This window comes from Miniopterus natalensis, chromosome 7 (assembly GCF_054644295.1).
Source record: "Miniopterus natalensis isolate mMinNat1 chromosome 7, mMinNat1.hap1, whole genome shotgun sequence".
Lineage (NCBI taxonomy): Eukaryota > Metazoa > Chordata > Mammalia > Chiroptera > Miniopteridae > Miniopterus > Miniopterus natalensis.
In genome coordinates, this window is record NC_142087.1 from 80,516,849 (window position 1) to 80,528,325 (window position 11,477).

The 11,477-nt window shown below is 45.8% G+C and overlaps 1 protein-coding gene across 4 annotated transcripts in view; it reads left to right on the top strand.

The window, feature by feature from the left end:
• Window positions 1-11,192, top strand: part of STX16 (syntaxin 16) — a 34,086-nt gene extending 22,894 nt beyond the window's left edge. For 2 of the 4 annotated variants that reach the window (XM_016202771.2, XM_016202787.2), the window contains exon 8: window positions 278-6,953. In XM_016202771.2, coding sequence (XP_016058257.2) covers window positions 278-382 — 105 coding nt within the window. In that variant the 3' untranslated portion in view covers window positions 383-6,953. Of the gene's footprint in view, window positions 1-277; window positions 6,954-8,344; window positions 8,450-10,659 lie in introns of those variants that run through there. The other 2 variants (XM_087819196.1, XM_087819195.1) reach the window with 2 other exon arrangements.
• Window positions 11,193-11,477: the final 285 nt, after the last annotated feature.

Sequence of the window (11,477 nt, forward strand, 5' to 3'; positions counted from 1 at the left end):
CACCCTACGTCTTGGTGGCAGATTCCACACCACATTAGTGCCTCCTGGGAGACTAGTGTCTCCTGGGAGACTAGCTTCCGGTCAGGGGCCCTTCCACACGTGCTGGCTGAATTCCTGTGAATTGATGGAGGGGTTGTAATAAGGGAGCCTGTATCTGAGAGAAGAGGGAGCCTGTCAGCTCTGCAGAAGAAACCAGAAGCCTAGGACTGGAAAAGAATAAGGCTTGATTTTGGATTTTGGGGAAAATGACGGACTTTTTTCCCTCCTCTTTCTGTAGGCAGAGCAGTATCAAAAGAAGAATCGGAAGATGCTTGTGATTTTAATATTATTTGTCATCATTATTGTCCTCATTGTTGTCCTCGTCGGCGTGAAGTCTCGCTAAGCGGCCTGGGGTCTGTGTGTGCCTCATGGATCCGGGGCGAGGGGCTGGGCCGCCGGCTGCCTGTGGAGGGGCCGGGCTTCGCGTGGGCCCCAGCGTCTCGTGGACTCCTCCGTACGGTGCCGAAATGAGGGGAGCGGGCTTCTGTTTTTCCTTCATTGTTGAGAATTTAAAGACCTTGGTACTGCTGCAGACTAGAGATGGAGTTCTGTCATCAGTTATAATATATTTTAGAAAGAGAAAATGAGTGGAACGTTTACAGCACTCCACAAGCTGTTCGATATTATTGTGAATAAGCTATTTTTCTTAGCAATCATGTCTGAGCAGCGTGTTAAAATCATTTTTGGGGGGAAAATTTTGAAAACCATCTGGTTTTTAAGGATTTGGTACCAAAAATTTATGGATAGAGGCAAAAATGCCTCTTCATCTTTCTCTCGATATTTTGCAGTTGAAAACAAACTGAGAAGTCCTTTAAGAATTTATAATCCGTTCTCCATTACCTTAATTTCGCTTTTCCATCACTGTTAATGATCAGAGTAACAAAGTGTGAAAAATAAGAAACCATCATTGATGTTAATTAACACATTTAGATGGGCCAGTTAAAACAGCCTCATAAGTTTAAATTAATAGTAAATGGAGTATTCCTCATCTAAAATTTGTACACTACATTTTCTACTGTAAACCAAAAGGAGTTGCTGAGCAAAACCACCTAAATTTAAAAGTTGGTGATTTGAACTAACCTCACATTAAAAGGAAGCTTGGCAGTGTTGTGCAAGTCACCGGCATTGGCCAGTGTGTCCCTGTGCGCGTCCCCAGCCATCCTCGCTCAATCCATTGCTCATATACTAACTACATAATGACCTGTTCAAACCAGCCACCATTTAATGAACTGTGAATTTACACAGAGGCCATTCTAAATGGGTCACCCCATTTGGGTCTCAAATTATTAACCAAACATCACTCCATTTCAAAGTAAAATATTCCACCAGAGGTGTGATTTATTGGCTCTCACGTTGCTACTTAACATGCCCAGAAAATAGGCATGTTCCTGCAGGTGGTGAAAATCAGGACCAGTCAGTCCTTCGTTTGCATGAGTGCAAATCAGATCGCCAAAGCCAGGCTTTGTCGTGTCCTTCCCTGTTGTCAATATGGTGCTCAAATACATCCCTGAACTGTAGTCATGTGGAAAGTGATGATGGCTTTGCAAACAGAAGTGTTTATGTTTCAGTTGCTCTTGAGACACAAGTATAGTGTTAATGGTCTTTGTATAATTTTTGATGGCTTTTCCATTGTTTTTACCTCTGATGTGCTACATTTTATTTGGACCAGTCACATAAAATGCTTCTGTAGAATTTGACTTTGCAGTTGTTGCTAGAAATTTAAACCCAAGTCCAGAGATTCAAGTCGCCCCAGTATTTTCTTTCCAGGTTGTTGATTGCGCCAGGGAGCCACCAGTTTTATTACAGCTGTGCCGTAGAATAACCTGCAGGTCTCCCTGGCCCTCCAGGAAACAGCATGTTCCCTGACCAACAAGTCTTTATTAGGAAAGATGGCCAGAGAGCGAGAGTTCAGCCCTCTGATCCTCCCTGAAATGGGCTTCTACAGAGGTTATGAGTAGCTGTAGGCAGCCTTTCTCATCCCAGACAGCCATACCCCAGCTGCAGTGCCCTGCCGCAACAGACCCGCCACTCCTAGGAGTAGGGCTGTTCAGCCCAGGGGCTTCCCTCCCCGAGGGTCTCTTTATGGGAATACTGGATCACCATTAAAGCTTTTAAAGCTGTCTTAACAATCCTTTCAGAAAGGATCGCTGTTTATTTATATTTATTTTCAGTGAATAGGATGATTGGGATTGGTTTTTGTCTCTCAACCCATTTGGGTGAAATCATGAATCTGATTAGAATTGGAGTTAAGGATCTCACTGGGATGGGGGGGCCGTCCATTCTGACTGAAAGCAGGACACTGCCAGCTAAAGCCACCTCTGCCCCAGAGTCTGTGCCAACTTGCTGGGCTCCTCAGAATACTGTATTTTTCTGTTGAGCCTTTCCTGGGGGAAGATCAGCAGCACTGGGGCAGTGAGAGAAGCTTAGTCAATGACCCTTAGTGCCCTGTAGCCTCAGGGTCATTCTCCTCCCCTCCCCGGCCACCCAAGGACTCAGCTCCTTTCTCTGTGGGAAGGCAGGGCCCTTGGTCTCACCATGAGACAAGGGCCAGCAGGGACACCTGCCCCTCTACGTGCTCCCTGTGGCTCTGTTGGCCTGGGTGTGAGGATTAATGGGAATGTTCACTGTCAGGTCTCCAGAGCTCCTGATCTTCCTCTAGATTGTGGCTGAAATCTACTCTCTCTGGTTTTATTAATTTGGGGATGGGGGGTGGCTTTGCCACGGGCGCAAAGCCGTGTATGTCTAATGGATTGGCGTCTCCTACTAATTGAGAGAGCTTTATTTATTTGTTTTGACACAGTGCTTTCAGTGTTGTATCCTGGCTAATGGCTTCCTAAAGGTAATGAAACCCTCCCAACCTAATTGGTCAGATAAGACTTTTTTTCTTGTGTGCTTAAATAAAGCAATTAGTGAAGTGCTTCTATCCAACATGCCTTTTTTTGTCCTGTTTAAAAACTAATTTACTGTTATTGGAAACTTTTTGTATAATAAAGCAATCGTGAAGATTAAACAACATCCTGCAATCCTAGTATTTTAACAACAGGGTTCATGTTTTCTTCAAATGCATTTAGGGGATGAGAAGGATTATTTGGGCTGACCACTGTTTTGTACCTGAGGCCTTTGCCTCAATGTCTGAAGGTCCATCTATCTAGTGGACACTTCCAAAGGGACCAATGTCTTTGCTGTCCAGTAGACAAAAAGGCAGATAGTTAATTTTCTTATGAAAATCTATGCTTTACATACATACCAAGAACCATTTGCAGATCTTCAAATAAAACTTTGTGTACTTGTTGAGAAGTAATTCTTACATACAGGCTCCAGGAGACTTAAACTTCTAATGACTTTGACCATTTCCTATCCTGTTATACTGAAAACCTCAGGGATAGTGTTCTCCAGTTGAACTCAAAGCTAGGACTGTATTTCCCCTCAAATGTCTGTGTCCCCTCCTCCAAGGCCAGGATGGTTCTTTGTCAGCGAAGCACTGCTTTTACCCGCCTGTGCCCGACATGTTATCGAGGCGCCTGTCTCTTTGGTTAAACACCAGAGCCCAAGTGTACAAAAGCAGGAACTGTCATTCCGAGTGGTCACCTTGGTGAGCTGGGTGCTGTACCCCACATGGCTGCTGGTCTTGTGGCTGTTCTCACCTGCTGAGCCTGTTGAGGTTGAGGGGCCATAGCACGGAAACACCTCCTCTTACTATGCCCTCCCCTCATTTTTAGCTAGATATTACATCCCCCCAACTTTTCACAAAAATCAAATCCACTCAAAGGACAAGCATGCCCCATAGGCTTCAAGAACATTCTAGACTAGCCATAGCATTGAAGATCTCCATCCTGTTCAGGTCAGCTCTGCAGGTTGTGTGTATTTCTTGCAGGTAAACTCCCAGGCTTTTCCCAACTGAGTTTATGGTGGCCCCCTCTTGAAATAGTGTTATAAGTGTGTGCAGGGGCAACCACACACATTGCCTGTTGAGCAGAGAGCTGGAGACTTGAGGCTTGACTTTCAGGTGTGACGGGAAGTGGGGGTCTTTGGATAGTTCCTCCGGAATGCCCAGGCGACTGTAGAACAGACTGGGTATAGGTTTATCCTGCTGACTAGGGAACACCTTTTAAGAACTCTGGTCATAACCCAAAGTTGGAGTAACCTAGAACTCTACCTCGTCTGTCTGTTGTAGCTGCCACCCCCCCCCCCCACTGAACCAGTCACCTGGCCTAGCATGGTCTGTCTCTACATTTGAAAGCATGGCATGTTATTCTACATGCTGGCTTCATTTCAATCATCAGGTCCCTTACTCTAGTCAAAGTGTGGGAGCCACACAGAGAGACTTGGTTCACATGGCTTCATGGAGGAGACGGTTATTAGTTCATGCAGGAAATACCGGACAGTGGTTCGGTGCTGCTAATTCGTTACGAATTACCAAGTTTCCATCTCTTCTAAAACTTGGTTAGACAAATGTGTTTCATTTGATGTTGGCTACATTTTGGGGCTTAGCACTGTGCCTACATGTAAATGTGGGCCTCAAGTGGTAGATTTCTGCACGTTAGGCCTTAAAAACTAAATTTTTTCCAAATTCCCTTGACCACCCAGGTGCCAACTCTTACCTTGCTGCCTGATGTTTTTGTTTAGTTTTGTTTTGAAATTGAGGGCAAGTAACCCCTTCAAAATGATGGGAATTAGAGCAAACCAGTGAGGGTTCTGGTGGTCATGCAGAAAGACTTCCAGCTAGTCAGAGAGAGGCTCAGATCTAGGACTCGGGGTTGGTGGTGGTAGCCGTGGTCCCTGTGCCCTGCACCCGTGACATCATTGTACCAGTCGACAGTGAAGTCTTCTTACAACTTAGGAACATGCTATACAGTCAGAAGGCAGAGACTTGTAAACAGTTACCTGGCCAGTGGAGGCAAACGAAAACAATCATTTGTCCAGTTGTCCTCACGAGCTCTCTGGACTGTCCTGAATGCTCAGGGTAATTGCGTGGGCCAGCACTTGAGCCCATCGTCTGGGTAAAATGGACCATTTCAAGGAAACTGCATTCAACACAGTGTACATTTAGACCAGGCTTAGTTAGAAGAGACTGCTGGGCTTAGTGTTTTCTGCTTGTCAGCTATTATTCTAGAATTGCTTTTAGCTAATCATCCAAATTCCACCATTAGTAATCACTATTTCTCTCGTTTTGTAAAAACATGTCATAATGGAGGCAAAAGGGCTCTGGTTTGCATCATTTGGTCTCTTTCTTGAAGGAAGAGCTAAAGGAATCAGATATTTTTTAACGTGGTGTTCTGACTTAGGACACCGTAAAAGGCCTCCATGTTCATCAACCATTATAAAGAGAACACCTCCCCCTAGACATCCCCCTTTCCAGACGAGGCAGCAGAGCCCCGCGAGCGGGCTTGCCAAGGTCACACGGCCGGCGTAACCCCGGCGGGAACTAGAATCCTCCCTCTCTCATTTCCAGACCAGTGCTGCTCTTGCCATTTTAATTGTTCATTTCTTTGCATAAAATTAAATGACCTTCTTCAAGAAAGATTTAATGGTCAAGATGTGATTTGGTAAAAGCTTCCTCAAGGATTTTTTTCCCTATTACAAAGATGAGACACGACCGAGGCTGAGAGGTTTGCAGACAGTGGTATGTCATTATCCCTAGCTCAGTTTTTCGTGTAATTGGTGCGAAGAGATTGCTGCTGATGACTAAGCCTGCCACTGAGCGGAAAGGAATGATTCCTTCGTGACGTGACTTGGTGTGCGTACATGGGCATTTGTGGTTGTTTAAAAAAGGTATATGTTATGCACAAAACGCCTACCAAGATGGATCGTGTCATTTTAACATTGTAAATAGTAAAAACATAGTCCTGAGCAAAAGTGATTTTACAGTTGCCCACGAACGTAGCACTTTGTTCCCACACTGTGCCATGGCTAGAAATTGATTTTTTTTAAATCCAATTAAGCCTCAAGGTTGGTTATCCATTTAAAAGGTCGGCCGAGTTAAACAATGACAGTACCTTCAGTTCATGCTAATAATTAAATGTACACAGAACTTCAGCTCTTACATCGTGCCTCGCGCAGGCATACATCATGTGTTTTGCACAGCAAGGGCTGTGGAAGTCCCCAGCCACGGTGCGGGTACCCCAGCATATCATGACCCCTGACTTGGTAAATCTCCCGGCTGGCTGCCATCCCCGTCGCTCTATCCCCTCCAATTTCTGCAGTCCACCCCGGAGAGCTCTGGTCCTGACAGACAACTGTCCCCCTCACCTCCCGTCCTCCCTTTTCTATGGCCCCAAGAGTATTGGGAAATGGAAAGTAGACTCTCATTTAAAGACACAAAAGAGGGGAACTCGTGGTATACACACTAGGTTTCACAGGATGCCAGAGTTCATAATGTAGCAAGTCACGTTTTAAAAATAGCAGTTGACACCGTGTTCCCGGGTGTTAGGAAAAAGACTTCAGAATGTCTTCTGTGGTTCTCATAGGTGATGTGTATGTATGTGCTGCCGAATTTGCAGATCTCAGGAGAGCCAGGGACGGGCCTGATTGGAACCTGTCCTTACTCTGTTCAATTGGGTTAGAATGCCCCTCAAGCTTTATAAATCATCGAGAAGGGATCAGTGGTCTTATTTCCAATCTAGCATTTTAACTTGAATTGTAATATAAGTAAGATTGTCCCGTTTTAGTACTTTTCATCCGTAACTCTGAACCAGCTGAAAATATGGAACCTTCCAGACGTAGTGAGGGAAAAAAAATTAAATTTCCTTCTCGTGTCCCTTAGAAAAACTAACAAATCTGGTTCTTTTCTTTTTTTCTTCCCCACCCTTTCCTCACACTGCTCAGCCACCAAAACCCTTCTACTTTTTAAAAAGATCCTCATTTAGACGCTACAGATAGAGGTGTTGTTTGACACAAGGTGTTTCCGGGAAAAATGTGACTCAGGGTTTTGAAGAGTGAATCATGTTCAATGCACTAGAGAAACATCCTGCTTAAAGGACCCTGGAAGTGAAGGTTTTCTAAAGAAAAGATTTCTCCATCTAAATACACATTTGCCCTTCGCCTTGCTTTTCTATACATCTCCATTTTCATGTGCTGACTTTGTTTCAAGGAATGTGGAGCCATGTGGTCTGTTAATGATTTCTCTTTGCCTTCCTGCAGCCTCCCCTCCCCCAGGCCCAGGCCCAGGCCCAGGCCCAGGCCCAGGCTCCAGGTCTTTAATATGCCCTTGAAAACTTCAGCAACTACAAAAAATAATTTTGCCGGTGTTCAGAAGTAAATAGGAATCAGTGCCCGAGACACGAGGTTATTGCTGGCTGACACCATGCCCTCCTGGGAGAATACTTCAGGTTGCTGGATTGGCCAGGGACCTCTAAGAGCAACTAGGTCAGCCCCTCACTTCCTCGGGAAGCCCTAGAAACCGATGGCTGAAGGAATGCTTTTCGGCATTAAGAAATGGTTCCCCCAGTCCATTTTTATTAACATTCTCTCATCCCACTGATATCGGAAGGTAGAAACACTGTGCTTTAGATGACATTACAAAATGTGCTTTTTAAGCAGAGTGCAAAAGATTGCATGCAGTATGCTCTCTTCTGTGTCAGGTGCATGAATATATATGATCTGGTGTTTTCAAAAATAAAACCAGGAAAGGTAAACCAAAAACTAATAAAAATGCTTCCCTGTGGCAGGGTGAGTGAGTGGGAAAGGGGTGGGAGGCACAGGAGGTTCCTGTGAGCTTTCCTTTTCACAGTTTCGACCATTAGAAACGTTTTATGTGTTCAAAAAATGGAAATGTAGGAGAAATGAACACAGCAAAGCCTTACTTTGACTACAGACAGATAAACCACACAAAAACCAATAAATTTTGACTATATCAGTGGGATACATGGTAAGAACAGAAAAAGACAATAAAGAAATCTTGAACTTTAGGTAATAGGTTTGTTGTCAGGGGTGGAGGCTGTCTGGTGAGTGTTGTAGGGAAGGTCGAGTTCGTGCCCCTAGAAAGGTGATTGGTAACCCCAGGGTTCTCACTGTGGGGATGGAGACACAGAGGCGGGGTGGCTGCATGTGAAGACGAAGTCAGCAGCGTGGGGTTTGAATTGGAGGAATCGGTGTGACCTCATGAGATTTAAGAAAACAAATCTTAGTCCTGTTCCCTGAAAGGATCAGAAACTGACATGGGAGCAGTGGGCGTACCCCCCACGCAAGCCTGGGTTTCAAAACACCCATTCCCCCGACTCACAGGACAGGGGCTTCCCGGAGAAATGGCTGACTCTAGCGTTGGGGCAAAGGGGAAACACTGAGCCTGGGGATCATCTCGTTCCAGAAAGGACAGAAGTACTAAAAACGGATAGGAACGTGAAAAAGGCAGGAGCCGGCCTGATGGGGCTCGCTGGCCTCAGCGGGGGACACAGCGGCAGAACTGAAAGATGCACACACGTAAGTACGTCGTGGGGTCAGGGCAGCCTCCAGGGAGCGCAGTCGTCGCAGTCCCGCGGGGCCCCGCGTCTGGCCCAGTGCGCGGCTGTGGCCGCCTTGAAAGTCTTTGCTGAAGAATGGGTTCTGCGTGTGCAGTTGTGCGCTGAGCCCCACAGACGGAGCGAGGCCTGGGGAGCGCGGAGGCAGGGCGGTGTGCATGTGCTCGGGGACGCCAGGGGCCGCGCGCGGACGGCCGGAGGTGGCCGCAGCCGGGCTCGGTTCGGGCAGACACGGCCATGGCACACAACAGCCCCTGGGGGAAAGGCTGCTGGGAAACAGAGCATCTCATAGTCTCTGAGTGTCAAAGCATGCGTTATAAAGAGGAAACCGATTCTAATTCTATTAATTATGAAGGGGATTTGCATCCTCACCGTGTAAACCAGGGTATGTTTACCCACGTGAACCATGTAACCGGCCTTGGCCAGTAACGGGAGCTGCGTAGGTTTGTGGCCTTTGATTCGGGGTCATGAGAAACAATCTGTATTGTTGCCAAAAACATTCACCCTGGATCTCATCATGAGGAAACAACAAGGTGAGTCCAGACTGGGACCTTCCGGGAGACATGGCAAGGTCAGGAGGGACAAAGGCAGGGACTGTTCTGGGTTCAAGGGGACAAGCAGGCAAATGCCTGGTTCTCATTTGGATTCTGATTTTAAGAGAAAAGGCCATGAAGGACATTTTGGGACAATTAAAGAAATTCCAGTGCAGAGAGTATATTAGGTAATAGCATTGTTTCAATGAAAAATTTTTATGGATATGATCATGTTGTTACTGTGACTAGTGGGGCCTGTGTCCCTTGTTCCTAAGAGAGACACACAGGTATTTATTTAGTGTTAAGTGTATGCAACTAACTTTAAATGGTGCAGAAGAAAAATATATATATTATCTGAATATAGGCAAAGGGTATAATTTGTACTGGTTTTTCCACTTTTCCATAAGTTAATGTATTTTTCAAGAGTTTCTGGAGAAATGTGATTTTTCATGGCAATTAGTTCATTTTTCAATGCTTTGGGGAACCCTGAGTGCAAGTCTCCCAGGTGGCATGTCTGAGATTTTTTTTCCTTTTAATTGATTTTAGACCCTGGGGAGGGGGGTGGGGGGAGAGAGAAAGAGAGGGAGAGAGAGAAACAACGTGAGAGAAACATCAATGAGAGAGAGAAACACAGATTGGTTGCCTCCTGCACTTGCCCCAGCTGGGGATTGAACCTGCCACCTTTTGGGGTACAGGACAATACTCCAACCAATTGAGCCACACTGACCAGGGCTACGTCTGACAATATTTACAGAGTGTGACCAAGGCACTCCCTGATGTCCAGGCACTACAGGTGTGGTGAGGGAAGGCAGTGTTCTGGGAGGTGGGTCTTCCTTCTAGGCTAGATGCTTTCCTGGGGTGCCAAGGATGGAGGTGGTTGGAGCTGAGCCTTCCTCTACTTCCTCCCATGAGGAAGGAAGCAGCATTCCCTTCTCAAGTGTGCATGAGCCCTACTTTTCCTTCACGCCAGTCCTGACTGAGGCACTTCCTCTGGCTTGCAGTTACCCACAAGGTCAAGTCCAAACTCCGTGGCTCAGCATACATTGCACGCCCATATAACTAACGAGCAGTCACTCAAGCTTCTGATGGTTCTGGAATGGACAACTCCCTTTAGTACTTTGGTCCCTTGCTGAACGATTTCCTTGTCAGGAATTAGCCAGCCTGGCACATGACTCACCCTCAGGATTCAGCTCCCAGTGACTGGATTGCTGGGCTTTACTGCAGTATTTGCTCACTACCCTTGCACACAGCGCACAAATGCGCGTGTTGTATCCCCAAAGCCTGACCCAGCCTGGAGCTCTTCAGAATTGATATTCAATAAGTCTACTTTGAATGAATGAATGAAAACACCAGAAAGATTTAAAAAAAACAGTGCCCTTGGGGGTGGGGGGGTGTCAGAGTTTCCTTCTCATGCAAGATGAGATGGAATGGGAGCATCATGGCAATGGGTTGAGTCTAAGCAGGTATCGGATTTGGTATAGGTGAACTCCAGCATGCAATGAACTCATGAACACGCAGCTCATACACCCAAAGCCATCTCACATGATGTCATTCAGGAATATGTCTAGAATGTGAACTGTACCCCAAAACTGCCTAATAAGTCCTGGGAACTTTATTCTGATTTCTTCCAGAAGTTTTTAGTCTTTTCTTCAACTCCTAAATTAAGTCTGAACAGCCAGTCGAGTTTGGAAGGAGTCTCAAGTCACCAAAAACATAAGTTACTTCTTGGAGTGCATTAAAGATCTGGTAAGTTATTTTACATTTTCATTTTTAAAAGAAAACTTAATTGAGGTGAGTTTTCCCTTGTGTTCAAATACATTGTCTGCAATGTGTTTGCAAATGTATACTAACCTGTTATAAAAATGTATCTGGACAAAGTGCTGCCTGTCGCACTCAGCCTGAAGTCTGGAAAGTGCAGTGGAAAGTGCCCTTTCCTGGAAGGAAAGTGGCAGGCATTTGAAGTGGAATAATTCCTTAATGTTCTGTTTAGTTTGGATTTCTTCAATTCAGGGGCAGCTTAAAACTAGAATCAGTAACATCTTCTGACAGGCATGTACTATTTTTTTCTTGCTTTGTATGGAAAAAGTGTTCAATAAATGTGGTTGCATTGAATCATTTCATGTGTCCTGTCTTGGGCCATCTAAAAGGATAAGAACCTCCCAAGTCATCTCACCACCGACAGTTTCTTTTCCCCCTCCAGCTCCCTGTACACAGAGCAGCCAGGATCTGGCTTTCTGAAACACTTCTTGGAACCTTCTACAGTTTGCAAAAGTCGATGCAGTGAGTCAGACTCCCCAGCCCACCACCACCACCCATTCCTCCCGTTCTCTCTTCTTACACTGTCTTCAGAGCCCCGTGGACACCCTGGGTCTGCGCTTTCTTGCCGAGCCTGTCCCCACCTGGATGCCTCCCCCTGTCTTGTTTGCCTGTGCAAGTCCTTTTTCATCCA